Genomic DNA, 17,427 nt, shown 5'->3' with positions numbered 1-17,427 from the left:
TCTTCATTAGGCTAACAGTGATATGTTAAAATCTAGTCACATGACTTTTCTTTGTTGTCGATTCTTTTCTGGGCCAAATAATTAATTGCTTTTACTGTATTTGTTTTCTTATTGTCTTGCTGCGTTTATATACCACCGTGCATAGAACTTAGCTGGGGACATGAGTGCGGGAGCAGGTCTAGGGATCGGTGACTGAGTGTCTACCGGATAATAAGCGAGTTTCTTATTGACACTGTCAATCGGGTGGTAACAAATGTTACAGAATGTTTAATGAAGTGAACATAGCCTAGAGCAGTGGCTCTCAAACTTTTTCAGCTTGTGGCACAATAGAAAATTTATAAAATTCTGGCGGCACACTTACAAGAGAAGAAAAGTTGCTTTAAAAAAATTTATTTTCACGTGTTAATGACGTGGCAATTACCCTACTCTATGCCATAATTGGTTTCATCGTCACATGTGCGTATTTATCAGCTATTGAAGCAGTTAGAGCGCTTTTAAGTCGCATATGCTTGTCTGCATGCCTTATTTTAAATATATATACTGTTCTTTTCCGAAAAGATTTGCGGCACACAGTTTGGGAATCACTGGCCTAGAGAGTTAATATGTGAAGTTTAACTTCCGCATATTGTTTTCATCACAAGCGTTAAATAGATCAATTATACGTAGGCATTAGTTTAATACAATGTATATTTACCTGCTAAGTTTAGTTGAAGAGTTTCCGAACTGGACACACAACTTCTTCTGGAAGCTATTTTGGAGTGGGATCAGATAAGAACCAAACACTACATATATATTACCAATTCTTACGCCTAGATTTGGGTCCTTATACCTAACTTCCAAATAGCGCAATCATAAGAGTTACATACGCATTACACAATTTTGGCAGTCTCTTTTAAGTTGAGTTATACTAATCTTAGAACTCGTTACCCTTTGCATGATTATTTTGATGTTGCAGCCCAAGTTTTTTGTAGGACTTGCAAAATTACTCACAATGCGAGTTTAACGTCCAGGGTTGGGATAAACGTTATTTGCAATCATTTGTTAGCATTTTAGTGGTAACCGAATAAACTTAGAATTTTGCAAATAAAAGCAAGAAAATAAGCATTGGGCCATCTGCAGGTTCAAACTGAAGTTCAAACAAAGGAGCCAATTATAGCTCCGTAGAAGGTCGGATGTGTGACGTCACACATATCTTATAGTTTCCCGTCAATTCAACCCTTCGTCGACAATTCAAATTTTATTCCTTCAGATACCAAGAGATGAAGCAGCCGGGCTTCATTCTCTGTCATGTATTCAAAAACTAGACGCTCTTATTAACCGTGTGGCGTGTAATTAAGTTTTATTATGTTACGCTTGCTTTACGAAACAGCCTTGTTCTTGTAGTGAAAAGGCTTTGAGAATCACGTTTATTTAATCTTGAAAAACAAAAAAAATTTTTCGCAAAATTTTTTTAATAGAAATGAAACTATTTGCGCGACAAAGTTTGGGTCACAATAAATGCAGAGACTTAATAGAAAAGTTTCGGGAAAAACTATCGTGAAATTTTTGGGGAAGCCTTCTTCTCTTATAAAGTTTGTGCATGAACTGCTCCATTTGAAATAACGTGTGAAGATATTGTTCATTCGTTTCAGATATTCCACAGGTTTTCATCTCTTTCAGATTATTGTACATTCCACGAAGGACATATACGCAAGTTTCTTCGTGCAGCAGCAGCCCGGGATTAAAACGGGACTCCTGCAGAATGAAGTCGCTTTTTTCAAACAGTTGTTTGCAACCTGATTTACTTAACAGTTCAAGTAGTTTACAGTTGTATTACAACAATATGAAGAATAACACATTTAAATAAAGCACAAAATTAGCTACGCATGCCAAAGCAAACCAAGGGCTTTGTTGACTTCCACGAATGATTTTGTAATTGTGCAAAGTGAGAATATGCTTTTGAAAAGAAATCCTGGATCAACTTTAATTTCTGGACAGATATTCTGCTTGCAAGATTTCTGTTTTCAAAAGGATCTTCTATGACGAAGTTGTCAAAGCGTGACTGGAAAAACGAAATTTTCATGATATTGACAATACGTGTATGCTGGAACATGCTTAAAACTGGACACAAAACGCAATACATATTTATTACAAAAAATATGTGAATACCTCTCGACGCCTCTCTATTGACCGCTGCCTAATCGATACAACATGATTTTCATAATCGAATTTGTTTGCATAGAAATCCAGCATTCCAAGGAAAAGTTGAGATGCAGAATATTCATTTCTTCCATAACTGCACCAAATCCGTGCCTAAGCATGTAAAAACCATGGTTAATGCGCAACTGTATATACAACAATTACAGAACACCGGTTCAATAATGATTATTAATAATCTTCAATTATAATTGAAGATGTCATCATACCAGTTCTTTCTCGCTTCCATCAAAAAATGATGTGTTAAAACCAGAAATCATCGTTGGTACTTGATTAAATGATTGAAGCTAGCAAAAACAAAACAGAAAACTATTCATTGCAATATTTAAAATAGAACGTTTTACACAACATAGCTCCACAGCACACCAAATTAGAACTAAAAACTTTTACACAACTTTTTCTTCATTGAAATATTCTTTATACTGAGACATTTTTGATTTGACTCGGGAACCACGGCACATTTTGATAGAAATATTAAAACTCTAACCTCTTGCAAAACTGGCAGGGCTGGAGGTTCAATCTGTTGAAGATAATAGATGGCTAATATTGTAAAAGCATAAGAAGATATAAAACCAGAGTCAACGTCTGACAAATGGCAACTTTTGGCAAGATATTTAAAGGCATAAATAGCAATCTTGCTTTTTAAACTTATTGTTGAATAACGATGAAGCAGCTTCGTGTTCCTGTGAGCCTACAAATAATAAACAATTAATTTTGGAAGTTTTACAAATGTTTCTATAAATCACTCCAAAAATAGGATTACGGAGTTCATCAGGTAGATAATAAGTGTGGTGTGGTCTGGTCAAGACTGTTTCAATGGACATCTGATAATTTTTTGCAGCAATGTTGTAACAGATTGTAACAAATGGGATAGAAACTATTTCATGTTTTTGGGATATTTTAACAACCTGATCTTTAGGGGTCCTGGAGACAGGTCAATGAAGAGGTAAACCAGGAAAGGCGTAAGAAAATTTACAGGCGTTTAAAATGCACAAACATGCTGCATGTAAAAATATAAGAAAGTGCTTAGTTCCATTATTAAGTGGTCAAAAAGTTCTAACAAAAAACATACCACTTTATTAGTTGCAGTGACGTCCCCAAGCAATCCACTTGGCCTGTAGAAAAACTTGAGCACTGGTATACGACATCTAATCAATACCACATTTGTAAAGTCGTGAGTTTGTTTCAGGATCGCCTTGAAATATAAAATGGCATTTAACATTTTCGAATGATATTTTACCACAAAATTACATATGTTTTGATGATTATCTACATGTAATAAGCTGTTGAGCTTTTTGTAATACAGTAGAATTCGCCTATAGTGACTTTGGCTATAGTGACACTTCACCTATAGTGACACCTGTTACAAAGTCCCGTTTGCAAACCATATGTTTTGCATAGAAATGACTTCGCCTATAGTGACTTCGTGTATAAGAACACTTTGCTTACAGTGACACCACATTTCTGTCCCTTGGGTTCAAAAATTTCTGTGTAAGGACACTTGTTAGTTTGTGATGCAATAATATATACTTTATCCATGCGCAAGCAAGATGATAGAAAAGGTTTATGAGCAGGCTTCATAATTGTGATGTAATAAAATCGTAGGCTACTGTGGCTGCTAGGCTAGTTCCAGGCTTTTGTTCTTGTGAGTTGTGATCTCAGTTCTCTCCGCATAAGCCAGGTTGATTGTCATTGTGTAGAATATAGATTGTCGATCTAGCACAAATTTCTAAGTTTTATACAATGCCACTAAAGAGAAGAGCGTATTCGTTGAAGGAAAGATATGAAGTCGTGAAAGCTGCAGAAAGAGAGCGTAGCAAAAAGTCTGTTGCAGACCGCTTGGAAATGCCAAGAAGTTCCGTTATTAAGATGTGCAAAAACTCGGTTGCCATAATTTCAGAGTATGAAAGTGGGTGTAACGCTCAATTTAAAAGGCAAAGAGGGCACAATTTTGAAGATGTAGATGAGCATCTACTGAACATCATACATGAAGTAGCTGATTAAACAATCGCTATGTACAGTAGAACTTGCATATAATGGACACTTATATAACGGATAACCGTATACAACGGACTAATTCTCCAGTCCCTTTGAGGAAAACAATGTAAAATACCTCGTATATAATGGATATCGCATATAACGGACGAATTTCGCTGGTCCCGACTGGTCCGTTATATGCGAGTTCTACTGTAGTCATCTGCAGCCATTTTACCTTTACTTCGTCTATAGTGACACTTCGCTTATAGTGACACTTTTTCCGCGGTCCCTTCAGGTGTCACTATAGGCGAATTCTACTGTAAAATAGAATGAATGTACAACTAATAAATTTATATACCTTAGCTTGAATGAGAGAAATACCAGCGACATACAAGTCAACATCTGAATTTCTAAACCCAAAACCATTAACAGTGGAACCAAATTGATAGAGAGAGACAGGATTCTTTGAGGTGGCATTTAAACATGAATGTAGCTTTTTGTACAATCTTTCTTGTTTGGCAACATCAGCACTAGTTGGTATGTTTCTTTCTATTTCGTATACAACAAAGATAAATATGATACTGTAATATTTTATGATATATTAATAGTGGATTTTCGGCATGGCTCCAACGCATTAATGCACCCACGATCATAATCTGTTGTGTGGTGATTCTTTTTAATTGGTTTAATTGTATGTATTATCTTGAAAGTGAGCATATATATACGAGTGTGAAAGTGAGAGCATGAATTCAAATTTCGCATGACTGCTACTTCAATGGAACCACTAATAAAACATATTACACCTCTGCAAGTATCAGACCATACTAAATGGTGAACACACAAGACATGAAGCATTGCCTAGTAAGCATATGCGTATATATAACTTAAAACTTACTGTAACATTGTAAACAAATAGATTCAACAAGGGAAGTTGAGTATTTGTGACTTTTGTGTTCTTCTTTCATTTTATGTGATTTCTGTAAATATTAAATGTATATGAGTACAGAGAAGAGAGAGTATAACAACGTTGCTTAGAAGGTAATTGTTATAGTTGCTTAAAGTAATGGAAAGTGTTCCATAAGTAAGCATAAGACTCATCAATTTGCATACCAAACTGTTTCATGTTCATGCCAATTTATATTACAGATACAAGACAATTTCAAATTTAACAATAAACTTGTAATAAATACATAAATGAAGATTTAGTACAAGCTGTTAGTGTTATGTGACAATTTAAGTCTCTCAAAACACACTACACAATTAAATTGAATATCAAAAACTGCCATACTTTTAACGCCTAATCTATATTTAAGCATTAGGAAAGTGTATACAGTTAAGTAAATTTATATAAACTGCGTAGCCTGGTACCATAAGTTCAGTGGTTTTTGACCTTTTTCTGTCCAGCGCCCTTTATAACCGCTTTGGAAAAGTGTCTCCCTACATGTGTTACGGTAAGCTGTGACAATAACTTTTGTGCCGTCACAATCCACTGTTTGCAACGCAATGAAGTTGTACAAAGAAAATGTTTTCCTGGTAAAACTAACTGTGATATAATTGGGCAATGTTACTCGTTTCATCTTTTTAATCAAAGACATCATAGAAATATAACATTATTTTGGTGTACTTCCAACTTCCTAAATAGCATTTGTATCCTTTCAGAATAATATTTTCCAATGCCCAGTATTTGTAATATAACAATATGACGAATATATATGCAAACTCTTACGCCAACAAAAGAAATTGGATATGGTACATACGAAATATATGGTATATTCCATATAGCATTTATTTGTGACAGTTGCATTACCTGGAAGTTTTAACTGTACGACAACGACATTATTTCAATTTGAAACATTTAGGCATCTATAGCAATTAGATGACTTGCTTATCTTTTCTATTGATCAGAGCAGAGTTTTTTTAGCATCTTTCGCGCTTAATCAACAAGCTTACATTGATACAAAAAAATAGATAGCAAAAATGCTTCAAGATGCTAATCATATGTAGCTTAAATCAGGCCAGTATCTAACATAAAGAAATGAAGCCGAAGAGAGTTTTGAAAAGATTCAAATTAAACATGGTGATAAATTGAATTAACTGTTTTATTTTATGATGTTTACATAATTACATTGATTCTAATGCTGTTATAAGTCAACTTGTGCCAAGTTTTGCATAGAGTAGATTTTTTATTTAATGCATTTAAACTAGCTTTCACACAAAACTAGTTTGCAGATAACTAAATATGACGTATATACACTGTGCTTCCAAACCACATCCTTGCTCTTATTATCCCTGAAAAGTTGAAAATGCTTAAAAGGGGCCCTAGCGCAGATGTTAAGAAACATTGCAATAGGCTAGATCAATTACCAAATCGTATTTTTTGTAATGTTTGGAGGATATTTCATCTGTTCAGGATAGGCTACCACAGTCTAACTTCACAGTAAACCAACAAAAATTATCGTCTGGTAAACATAGCAAAAAATGTTGCAAATAAATGCATGTGACTTCTACTTTTACATGATTACGCCAGTTTATAAAAAACAAACGATAAAAATCGGTTGCTTAAACAATTTACAACAACAAATAACAATTTACAATGAAAAACACACAATTAAAGCTTTAGCGCACCAGAAAATTGTAGCTCAAAACAACTTCCTGCATATAAACTTTGTGATAAGTGACTTATGGTAAGGTAAGATGCCAAACTGGAAAGCATATATAAAGCATTTTTACTGTGTGCATACAAAAACACACATTCTGGCATGATGATGTGCACTGAGCATTAATTTACTGTTTATTTATAATAAATTGTTGTTTTTTCGTTTGTTATAAATCGACTTGAAGATGAAAATGTTCAGCATGCGCGTTGATGAATCTCGTAAATGGTGCCCTAGTTTCCGGTATGATTTAGACGGTACCACCTACCATGCATAAACGTGCCTTCATGTGGAAGGAAAGCTTCTTTGACTCATCAAAGCCGGTAGATATTTTGAGAAAATGGTTAGATGTGGCCCAAGAGTTTACGACAGACCGAAAACAATGACCCATTCTAGTCAATAAATTAAAAGGGATTTCTTGTAAATCAATCAGATCAATGTATCAGCAACAATACAGGGGAAGCTTTCTGACTTTGCAATGTCAAAAGTCCACAACCAGTACAAGATGTTGTACTGAACTGTTCACATTGAATTGTTTATTTTCCGTCATTGTCTGTGAGAAAACCAATAAATAAATTGATAGGCTACTAAATAACAACTCTACCAACAAACAAAATAACAGTGATAAAATAACAACTTCACCAGCAAACAATGACTGGGAAGAAGCAGAAAAGCCCAATGGCTTAAAATGTTCAACAATAATGTAACCAAATTCATTGTGACAAACATGAATAATGATTAGCACAGCCACTAAAACCAACATAGAATAAACAAGCTAAAATGATAACAACCAAAAAAATATTGTTGGTATACCATACTTTGCCAGGTACTTTACCATAAGCATTTGTTTAGTCAGTACTCAGCAGTGCTGTAATCATTAGAGTCGGTGACTTAACTCGCACCACAGTTTTTGATGAATGACGACTCTAGTAAAATGTTCAACAAATAGGCCTAGAGGCTATCTGGTGTAATGCGACCTCAGAAAAGTTTTTAAATGAAAGGCATTGAATTGACTTGAAAGAGTTATTCCTAAAATTAACTCTCAAGTCAGAAATAAAAATTCATTACCAATCTGCCGTAGTGCCAGACTGTATAGTTGGCGTAGACACAATCAATACGGTATATGGGTAGGCTACTGGTTTTGATGAGCATCAGTGCATTATTTAGCAATTAATGATTAGGCCTACTAGGACAGAATTTACGTGCAGTCAACTTTTAATCAAGTTAGGCTAGCCAAACTGTCTCCAGTAACTGTATAGGCCTGCCACAGTACCAATAAATTAGTATGTAGTCGTGCACCTAAGACTAATAGCACCCTTAAGTATATACATCTAAACATTTTTCGAGTCTAGTGCACAACCATGTCATGCATTATTATACTAGGACCACACTTCCCAACTTATGATGTCATTTGGTAAGGTTGTGCACTTCTGCACCAGACCCCATTTTTGCGTACCCACACCTGTCATGTTGGTTGTTCAGTGCAGGCAAGGTCGCTGATGGTTTTGCAAATGGCCATAGTAAAAAGCATGGGCCGTAGGGACTGCGCCATCGATATATTTCAGGACTGTACTTGGGGCACCCACATGTCAACTTTAGGAAATGGCGTGATCTCTAAGAAAGAGACGTTCTTTTTGTTTTGCGTCTAATTTTGCCTGTCAGCTGGATTATGGTCTTCCTGTAACCCCAAGGAGCAATATCTGGTCGAAGACTGCGGTAAAGTTTTTTACTCACACTTAAGAATATGAATGGAAAATTGTTATACTCGAGTGACGAACTTGTAGCTTTTTTCACAGTTAGGAAGAAACGCCGTATTTATCGCCATTTGAGTAGATAAGTAAGAGCAAAAGGCATCATCGTAATTTTGGTTTAGTGGCCTTGCTAACCTACCAACTGATAGCACAATTGTAGAATTGCTATCTTGCATGTTTTAAGCCCTTAGGCTTTGTCATTTTTTCCTGCTCGTTAATTGTTCGTGAGCATGTGTTTTATTGTGCTATAACTAAAACGACTAACATAGTAACTTCGCTTTGTACAGTTATAATGGTGAAAATAAACAATACAATACAATATCAGTCCATGTGCTGCCCACATTTACCAATATAAACATAGACATCATAGGTATAGCACCGTCATAGATAGCTTATATAACAGTAAATATGGAACACACTGATTCCATTGTCTTCCAAGTCATAAAGTTATATTTGTGTATCTTATCTCCCACATGCCGCGCTTTCTATTGCATAACTTCATACTTGTCAGAAGTTCATTCTCAGTTTACGACATAATTGTTACCGAATCGAAGAACAATTGAGTGACAAACAGTTTTGCAAAGATGTTTATCCACCTTGCGTTATGAATTCATTGCACTTAAAATAACCCCATGATTGACACCCGGTTTTGTAAACATGTTTATCTACATTTTGAAATGAACTCAACGAATTCGAAATAACCTTGTGTTTGATTGACAACTTGATTGGTAAACAACTTTATCCGTACACTGCACGATTGACCTCGCAATAACTGCATTGTCTCTTTAATTCTCTCCTAGAGTGTAGGCTAAGGTATGTACCTTTTGCATGCTTGAATTTGGATTAGCTGTAATATTGACGCTAATTCTGGTGTTTTGTCCGAAAAGATAGTAATGAAGAGCATTAAAAACCGAGTTAATCAGATTCTCCCTGTTTACTATTAAATCTATTCAGCTGAAGTGTAGAGAATTTCTTCACAGGATTCGCTACCTTCTAATTATTAGTAAGGGTCAGAGTATACTACTTAATGATTAGTCAGAAATTGACTTAATTTTATGGGCACACTAAGTAATCTATCACAAACACATATAAGTAAGTTTTAATGGTGTATAATCATAGAATACCAACAATAGCAAAAAACTCACGAGTTTTTGTTTCTTATGACGTCAAATTAATCACGTATGGTTGCAACTAATTCTTGCAGTTTTGTGTGTATTCCGTATTATCGTGTTTAAGACCCAGTTTCGAACAACACGCCACATTCTTATATGCGCCATTGTGTTCTGGCTCGTGAGTATGGGCTGTGGAACTTGGCCTATAGCGCATGACGTCATTTAAATGTGGCTCTTATAGAGAAATTGGCGCTATGCCAAAGTATTGTTCATTTGGTATTTTTTCGGTTTAACATTTATCAGAAACTAACTTTTTTCAATAAAACGGAAATATTCAATTACAATTGCCACAACAAACCAAATTTTTGTACGTTTGTTTTTCTCACTCCTCCGTCCTTGAGCCCATGATAACTGCCGCAGTGTCACAAAATGTTGGTTCAGTTTTTGCCCACAAAATTATTTGCAAATTATTCGAAATTAAATTTACACTCGACATCAAATATTCTAACGGATAATAAAATAAGTAAAGATTGTTCCTCACAGACATGGTCAATATGTCAAAAAAACACTAGGCCTACTTTGGTACTTATAAGTTTTACATCCAAATTCAATGCAACGTGTCCTAAGATAGATCTGCATTGGTTTGCATGATAGTACAATAAAAGACAAAAATATAAGTACAAGCTGTGCGTTGAAAGCTTAAGGTTATGGAGCCCAAAGAAAATAAAAAGGCTTCCTTTTGGTATTCCTATGGTATGGAGAGAAGTAAAAGACCGTGTCACTGATTGTTATTTTTGCATAACTTACAAGGTATGCTGATACTTGTACTGTATGGAGGCAGTTTCATTTACTGTTTGAGTTAAGAGTAACAGTGTTCTTTTTCATTTCAAGAATAAACCGGAATAACAAACAACATGTGAAGTATAGAAAGCGAGCAGCAGCATCCTTGCAAAGCATAGAAGCCCTGATTCCGAAGGACAGGTTAAAGAGCTGCTTGAAAGCTTTCAATCCCTTGGAGCCCGGATGTCTGTAAAAATGCATTTTCTGAGTTTGCATTTGGATTGCTTTCCTGACAACTGTGGTGACTACAGCGAAGAACAGGGAGAGAGATTCCACCAAGACCATCGCCAGGTAGAAGAAAGGTGCCAAGGATACTGGCACGTAAACATGCTTGCAGGTTACTATTGGTAGTTAAAAAGAGATCTTTCCAATTCCACACATAGAAGAAAATCTTTGAAGCGACACTTTTTGTCAGCATAAAGCATTTGTATTTATATTGTTATTGTATTTATCGTGGGAATATCACCATGCGCCGCACAACACTTTCTGTGTTAGGTTATTTTTGAACACTTCGTTTTTATTCCACCCACTGATGTTGGCGAGTATTTAGCATTTAAAACAAATTTGTGATGTTAAGTGATTACGTGTTAGTAGTGTAACATTAACATACTAACTTCTACTGTTAGGTTGAGCGCCGTTGAACAAATTTTTGTGTTAGGAAGCTTTCTTGGTTAGTTGTGCCTTTATTTCAACTGTGTCATTATATTTTTGCAGTGTTTAAAATGACTGTCATTGCAAAAACTTTGCATTCAATTAAAATTACCATGTTACTTGCAAAAATTGACAACATGCATGACCAACTAAGCTACCACAGAAATTAGTATTTTTGTGCACAATAATGACCAAAGCTAGCATAATTAAAAGTGTGATGAAGAAAAAACTTCATCTGATTGAAAAAAGTGGTTGCATTTTTGAGTTTAGCGCAAAAAATTGATTCAGAAACAGTTAAAACATCTTTGACCTTGGCGAAAAAATTTTCAAACGTAGCTCAGTGAATTGTCAATGTAGGTCTAGTGGTACAACATCAAAAACGTAGCAAAAACCCAAATTTTTTGCCGATTGAGGAAGCAGTGTTTTGCCAAGCGTCCATAATTCTTTGTCCTTATTGTATATTTCCATTGTGTTGAAAAATTCTCCTGCAAAATGAAATTTTAGATATTTTAACGTTTTGTAGGTCACATAACCCACCAATGAACAGGCCTATAGTGTGCAAGAGCGAAAATTTACAGAGCAAAAGTAAAACGGCAAAAGCTCGTTTGGATGTGAAGTGATATGCATTTATATCTTAGTCATTACTAGGGCAACCAAAAGTCAATATGGTCAATTTTTTTTTACCTGCTCAGAATGCTATGAAACAAGCACAAAACAAATTTCAGCTTTGTACGACGTGTGGTATAGAAGTTATTAGGTCAGATAAAGTCAAAATGTTACGTTAGGTCAAAATACGGTCAAATTGTTTCGTTAGGTCTTTTTTTTAGGTCAAAATCTATTAAACTTGTAATTTTGTAACCATTTTGTAATATTATTCTTCCGTTTTTCTCTTTTCTTGTACCGCAAACAATTCCAGTCCCGCAAATTTTACTTAGAACCCAAGCCACAAAGAGAGGGAAGGCTTTTCAGCGCGTTTGGTGACGTCACGATGTGACGTCATTGCATTTGAAACTGCAAGTTGTCAATCTTAATACGCAGAAACGAAAAAAAAGTCAACACTAGAAAAGCATTTTGTCATTTTTAAATGCAGCTTTAGATTAGAAAGTTGCTGTAGACAGTGTAGAGACTATCAGTATAGCGTTTTTCAAAATGAGGTCAAAATTTAAACTTTTTAGGTCAAAATAAGGTCAAAATGTAAACTTTTTAGGTCAAAATAAGGTCAAAATGTAGACTTTTTAGGTCAAAATGAGGTCAAAATTTGCAAATTTTAAGGTCAAAATTTAAAATTTTTAGGTCAAAAAACTGGTTGCCCTAGTCATTACCTGTAGTGTAGTCGTAGCCACCAGCTACCAGTATGATGTTTCTAAACGTGATAGCAGATGCGTCAATTCGCCGGTGTTCCATGTCTTTCAATCTGGTAAATAGTAAAGTATATAGGCTACTTAGACTTGACTTACTATCAATGTTCCCTCTAAGCTGCGCGCGTGCGCGAATGCGCACTGCTGACACGGTCTCCGCGCACAGAAAATCTGTGCTGCGCACAAGAAAAAAATCCAACCTGAATTAAAAATAAAATAAAGGCATAATAATGGCCACAGTGCGCACGTTGCACGTCTGATGTTGCTCACACTGGTCGAAGGGACCGCTCAGGGAGTTAGTGTGTTTGCTCAGACTCGTGAAAAATTAGAGGGAACATTGCTTACTATACCACCATTTTTGCATGGACGTAACCAATAGCTAGTCATCTAACTTTTGGAATATGACACGAGTCATGGAATCAAGTTTTGGAATAATGAGATACGATGCAAGTCTATGACTTGGGTCTCTATAACAATGTATTGGTGTTCGAAGAAAAAATTTTATGGGAAGGGTTTGCAAGGTCACACGTCTCAATTAACGATGTGGTGTAAATGCAAAGGTTGTAGCCTAGCATATGAAATAATGGCAAAAACAATTTAAATCCTGCTGAAAACATGATAATCTAATAATCACGCGTGGCATGGGTAACAAAGTGAAAGCAGTATAGCGTAGGCAATATGCCTATTATATACTTTCATTAACTTATCTAAACTGTTTTGCTTATGGTGAACGGCTGTAGTTAACTTATTAATTATCAATACACACTTGAAATGCAGGACCAGTCGTCCAAACAAGCTTTTTTGCTTGATCTACCCTTGCTTGTTACTGCTCCCAAACATGTGTATTCTACAATTTAATCTCAGTTTATTGAATTGAATAAATTTCATTTTTTAACCTTCTCCATTGTTTCGTCTTTATGTTATACGCATCTACCCTGATAGTTTGCCCTCCGAAGATCACGATCTCGTCCTCAAGAACGGCGCAGCTCATTCCATATTCAGAGTGGGGATAGAAAACTATAGAAATACAACACATTCGGGTACTGTTTGAATGGACTGTTTAAAGATACAACCAGTCAGAAAGTGATTATTTTCTATTCGGAAGATGCGGGTAGGATTGTAAAGTAGTTAACAGTTTGTATATAGGGCTATAGGCAAATAATAAACAAACTTCAAAAAGATGACAACACTTTCATACATTTGAGCAGATTATTCTTTATAACATTCTCATAAAAAGTTGAAGTTATTTGCAAACTATAGAAAAGCTTGCTTTTACTTGCTTACTGTTGTTTACTTGTAGTTACAATATTTTGAAAAAACGCAACCGTGATCCAGATTACCTGGTGACGCATACTCGGCGGGCAGGCTCCATTGCTGTGTAACCGTGTTGAATTGCTGAATTTTTCGCGTTGTATGAATTTTTTTGTTGCCAAATTGACCACATATTACGTATAAATTAACGTCATCAGACGTACACGCAGCATTTCCGACACCTGAAATTATGATATTGCTCACAACAATCATGCACAAAATTTGTCAATTCGACGACAGCGTAACAGGTAATATCTTCTCAAGCAACTATAGTTACTTTGGTAAAAACTTGTATACGATCATAATATACTGTAAATATACATAATGAAATCACCGATTGGCATATCTGGCTGAGCCAACCAACTATTTTTTGCTGGGTTGAACGACTCAGTAGTTTTGTGTACAGCGTTGCCATCGTAACCACCACAAACGTAAATAGTTTCCTTCACTGTAGTTGCGCAGTGTTCCATTCTGCAAGTAACAAGACATTGTTTAAGTTGTTAAATTTGGAGGGAAAGTGTATTAAAAATTTGCTTTGAAAGTTTTTACCTCGGATGTTTTAAAGGAGCTACCGTGCGCCATTCGTTTCGTCTTGTGTCGTACCGCCAGGTAGCGTTAGTAGGTAAATTTTGTTTATAATATATACCTCCTATTACATAGATAAAAGTATCGACAAGAACAGTTCTATAATCCTCTAACAGTTTGTCTGGAAAATTATGAATTTGTTTATATTGAGACTTTTCATTGATTGTGAAGCTTACGATGTCTCTGCTATCATTTTCCGCTCCCTGTTGACTATAACCATAGTCAGATAATAACGCAGTGTCCTCTACAGATTCGTTATCTACTTCGCTGCTGCTTGAAACGCCCTTTGTGACGTCAGTGTTAAACGCGTCAGCGTCGATAGAGAAGCATTCATTCTGTGTCGAATTTTCCCTCTGTTCGTGAAAGTTATAACCTCCAATAACGAATATTTTGTGGGTAAACTTGTACTGATTGAGTAAATTACAGATCGTCTGTAAGTCTTCTTCATTAATGTTGTCTGGTGAATTTGCTTTGTTTTCTTCGTTACCTTTAATATTTTTGTCATCGTGTAAGTGATTATTGCAAAATAAATGCCTAAAATCCAGAAGATTTTCAACTCCTTTCCCAAATCTAAAACACGACAGCAAAAGACTGTTAAAAGCTTAGTTTCAAAAAAAAATGTTATGGAAATGTTAAGTCATTAATACAGTACCTAAACAAAGCTATTTTTCGGACGACTTCAAGAAGAATATTTGAGCGATGAAAGGTGTCTGCCAAGTGGCAGATTTCAACACAATTTTGTGGAGTTATTTGTCCTATTATAAAGTCGTCGCATTTTTGAGCAGCGTGCTCCAAATACAACATATCAGCAATCTCAATGAGTGTCCAGGCTTGATTAACATCTTCAATGAGTTTGTTATCAATTGAAGTCTTATTGGATCTATAACAGTGTATAGGACAACAAATAAACAAACAGAACAATGAAATAGATATGCCAATATCAGAGTTGTAAATGTGCCTTATATTGTTAACTCGAACCCGGTTTTTTATTTGAAGCCCGAATTAGGCCCGAAAGTTAATTTTACTGAATGAATCAAAATCATCATCTTTTGATGCCGTTCTTTGACTATCATCCTTTACTACGTTGCTTTCTGTGGGAGGTTTTTAGCACTCTGCGCGCATGCGCATCAATCATTTTTGCAAAGAAAGTGAAATTACGACGCAAAGCTGTCCATGCTGTGTCAGCATAAATTCTGGTCTAAATCTGGACAATGTCTTGTTTTCAAACAGCCCGAAACCGACCGGAAAAGCCCGACCCCCTTTACAACTCTGATGCGTATACAGTATAATCAAAAGTCGTTATGATTTTTATAGTTACTATTCCGCATATTAAACCAAAGCATACTACTTTGAAGTACCCTACTGTACGTCACCTACTCTGTAAGATGAATTGATTCTGGATAAAATTGAAGCAAGGTGACAAAAAGGTCCCCGGCTACATATGGCAAGCTTATATAGTCATCATTTTTCTCACGGAAATTCCCGAATAAACATGCACGAAAGTAGTCGCTTATTTTTGCTAAACCTGATCTGGAGCAGACAATTTCTTCGTCCTCTCCACATCTAACTGCGCGGTTTACATAACGGAAATCAAATTAACGACACATTTATGCCGCACAACAACCGTTACAGAATAAAGTACACAAACTCAAGGAAGCTAGAATAATAAGAAAGAGAAGAAAAATTAATTTACCACAGTCTCACAGCACAATGACTTATCCATTTATACTTACTTGTGATTGCATCGTTGACTTCGGGGTCTTCGTCTTGGGGTTGGGACAAAATGCAATTATCGTTATTGCCTATCCGAAAATGCCCCATCTAAAGACATCTGCTTGTCCCGTTTGAAAACACTTGCTCACCTTGTTGAGATTTATAGTAACGGTAGTGACGTAGTAACTAGGTAATCCTTAGCTAATACACGCGTGTGCAGTAATAATTTATACAAGTAGGCGTCCGTTCATATGAACTCATCATGCATTGCTACGCTTCAGAGCGTAGTTTCCGATAATGATTTTGACGTCATATCTCTGTTATCGTCATAATTAGTGTTCTCGTGACCAAACAGCTGCAATATTGACTTGGTAATGCTCCTTAGCCTGGTAAAACCAGATAACTTTACTGATAACTTTCTTAACAAAAACCATTATCATATCTTAAATGTTTTACGCAAAGCTTATATACATGTGACCCGTTTTGAAATACCGGTATGAGATCAGCAACTCATTTCAAAAATATCTATGGTATTTCACAGTATAGAGATGTGATTAAAAACTAAAGTTAGTAACAACTAATAACTTTGTAATAAACTCTTGAAAATACGTCAAACTGAAAAAAGCTTTTCTTGTTCTTCTTCGTATAACTCATAGATGCTATTCGGGCACCCGGACTAGATGTCTGGTGGCAATGAATCGAACAGCCACTGGGTTGTGTTGTCGTCCAGAGCTCGTAAGCCATGCATCACGAGGAGCATGATAGTACTTTAAATAGAATAGTCGAATAAAACTTGGGCTACAGCTTACTTCTCTTGGTCACATTCACAAGCAGCAGAGGCTATCAGATTTGACTTGCTTAGTTGCGGTATACAACGATAACGTTATATACCTTAGTTGTTTTAAAGACCTACGTTCGCTTTTCTCATATTAACCATCCACTAAGTGACGCCCCGGGTTGCTTATTTTATTGTTCCGAATGCTAAAGAGATAGACGGAAGTACAAAGATATGACATTTGCATTTATAACGCCACTTTTATAAGCATGAATATCTAGAATAAACTTATATTTAACATAGTTTAAATATTGTTATTGCGTATAAGAGATATTTGTCCAAAATTCAGTGTTTATTCTATGACGTAATCCCTGCTTTCAAAATGCCAACGCCATAAATAGTTATTGATTAGTACAAGAAAATTTAGAACTGAAAGTGTTTTGCTGAAAAGGTATACAATCTTATTTGTTGATGATGATGACGATGATAAGAAATTAACATTCC

The 17,427-nt window shown here is 35.6% G+C and overlaps 2 protein-coding genes across 4 annotated transcripts; both read right to left on the bottom strand.

The window, feature by feature from the left end:
• Nucleotides 1-1,383: 1,383 nt before the first annotated feature.
• On the bottom strand, nt 1,384-8,883 carry LOC143460162 (terminal uridylyltransferase 7-like). 2 transcript variants are annotated; one of them, XM_076957573.1, is made up of 9 exons: nt 5,542-8,883; nt 5,069-5,150; nt 4,532-4,722; nt 3,269-3,391; nt 2,684-2,887; nt 2,406-2,483; nt 2,149-2,292; nt 1,880-2,041; nt 1,384-1,734 (listed from the first exon to the last, which is right to left on the bottom strand). In XM_076957573.1, the coding sequence occupies exons 1-9, from the start codon at nt 5,542-5,544 to the stop codon at nt 1,489-1,491; spliced, it is 1,233 nt and encodes a 410-aa protein (XP_076813688.1). In that variant the 5' UTR covers nt 5,545-8,883; the 3' UTR covers nt 1,384-1,488. The 2 variants fall into 2 exon arrangements, with proteins under 2 accessions (XP_076813688.1, XP_076813687.1); XM_076957572.1 differs by having other exon boundaries at nt 7,096-8,882.
• A 2,395-nt stretch (nt 8,884-11,278) lies between these two features.
• Nucleotides 11,279-16,826, bottom strand: LOC143460693 (kelch-like protein 23). 2 transcript variants are annotated; one of them, XM_076958299.1, is made up of 9 exons: nt 16,169-16,822; nt 15,813-16,002; nt 15,088-15,315; nt 14,400-15,005; nt 14,185-14,321; nt 13,880-14,032; nt 13,436-13,556; nt 12,504-12,595; nt 11,279-11,666 (listed from the first exon to the last, which is right to left on the bottom strand). In XM_076958299.1, the coding sequence occupies exons 1-9, from the start codon at nt 16,254-16,256 to the stop codon at nt 11,530-11,532; spliced, it is 1,752 nt and encodes a 583-aa protein (XP_076814414.1). In that variant the 5' UTR covers nt 16,257-16,822; the 3' UTR covers nt 11,279-11,529. The 2 variants fall into 2 exon arrangements, 1 of the variants encoding a protein (XP_076814414.1); XR_013117936.1 differs by lacking the exon at nt 11,279-11,666 and adding an exon at nt 13,306-13,386 and having other exon boundaries at nt 12,542-12,595; nt 13,474-13,556; nt 16,169-16,826.
• Nucleotides 16,827-17,427: the final 601 nt, after the last annotated feature.

The sequence above is a fragment of the Clavelina lepadiformis genome, chromosome 5, assembly GCF_947623445.1.
Source record: "Clavelina lepadiformis chromosome 5, kaClaLepa1.1, whole genome shotgun sequence".
Lineage (NCBI taxonomy): Eukaryota > Metazoa > Chordata > Ascidiacea > Aplousobranchia > Clavelinidae > Clavelina > Clavelina lepadiformis.
Note: the sequence above shows the minus strand (reverse complement) of the source record. Positions and strands in the feature narration are given on the sequence as shown.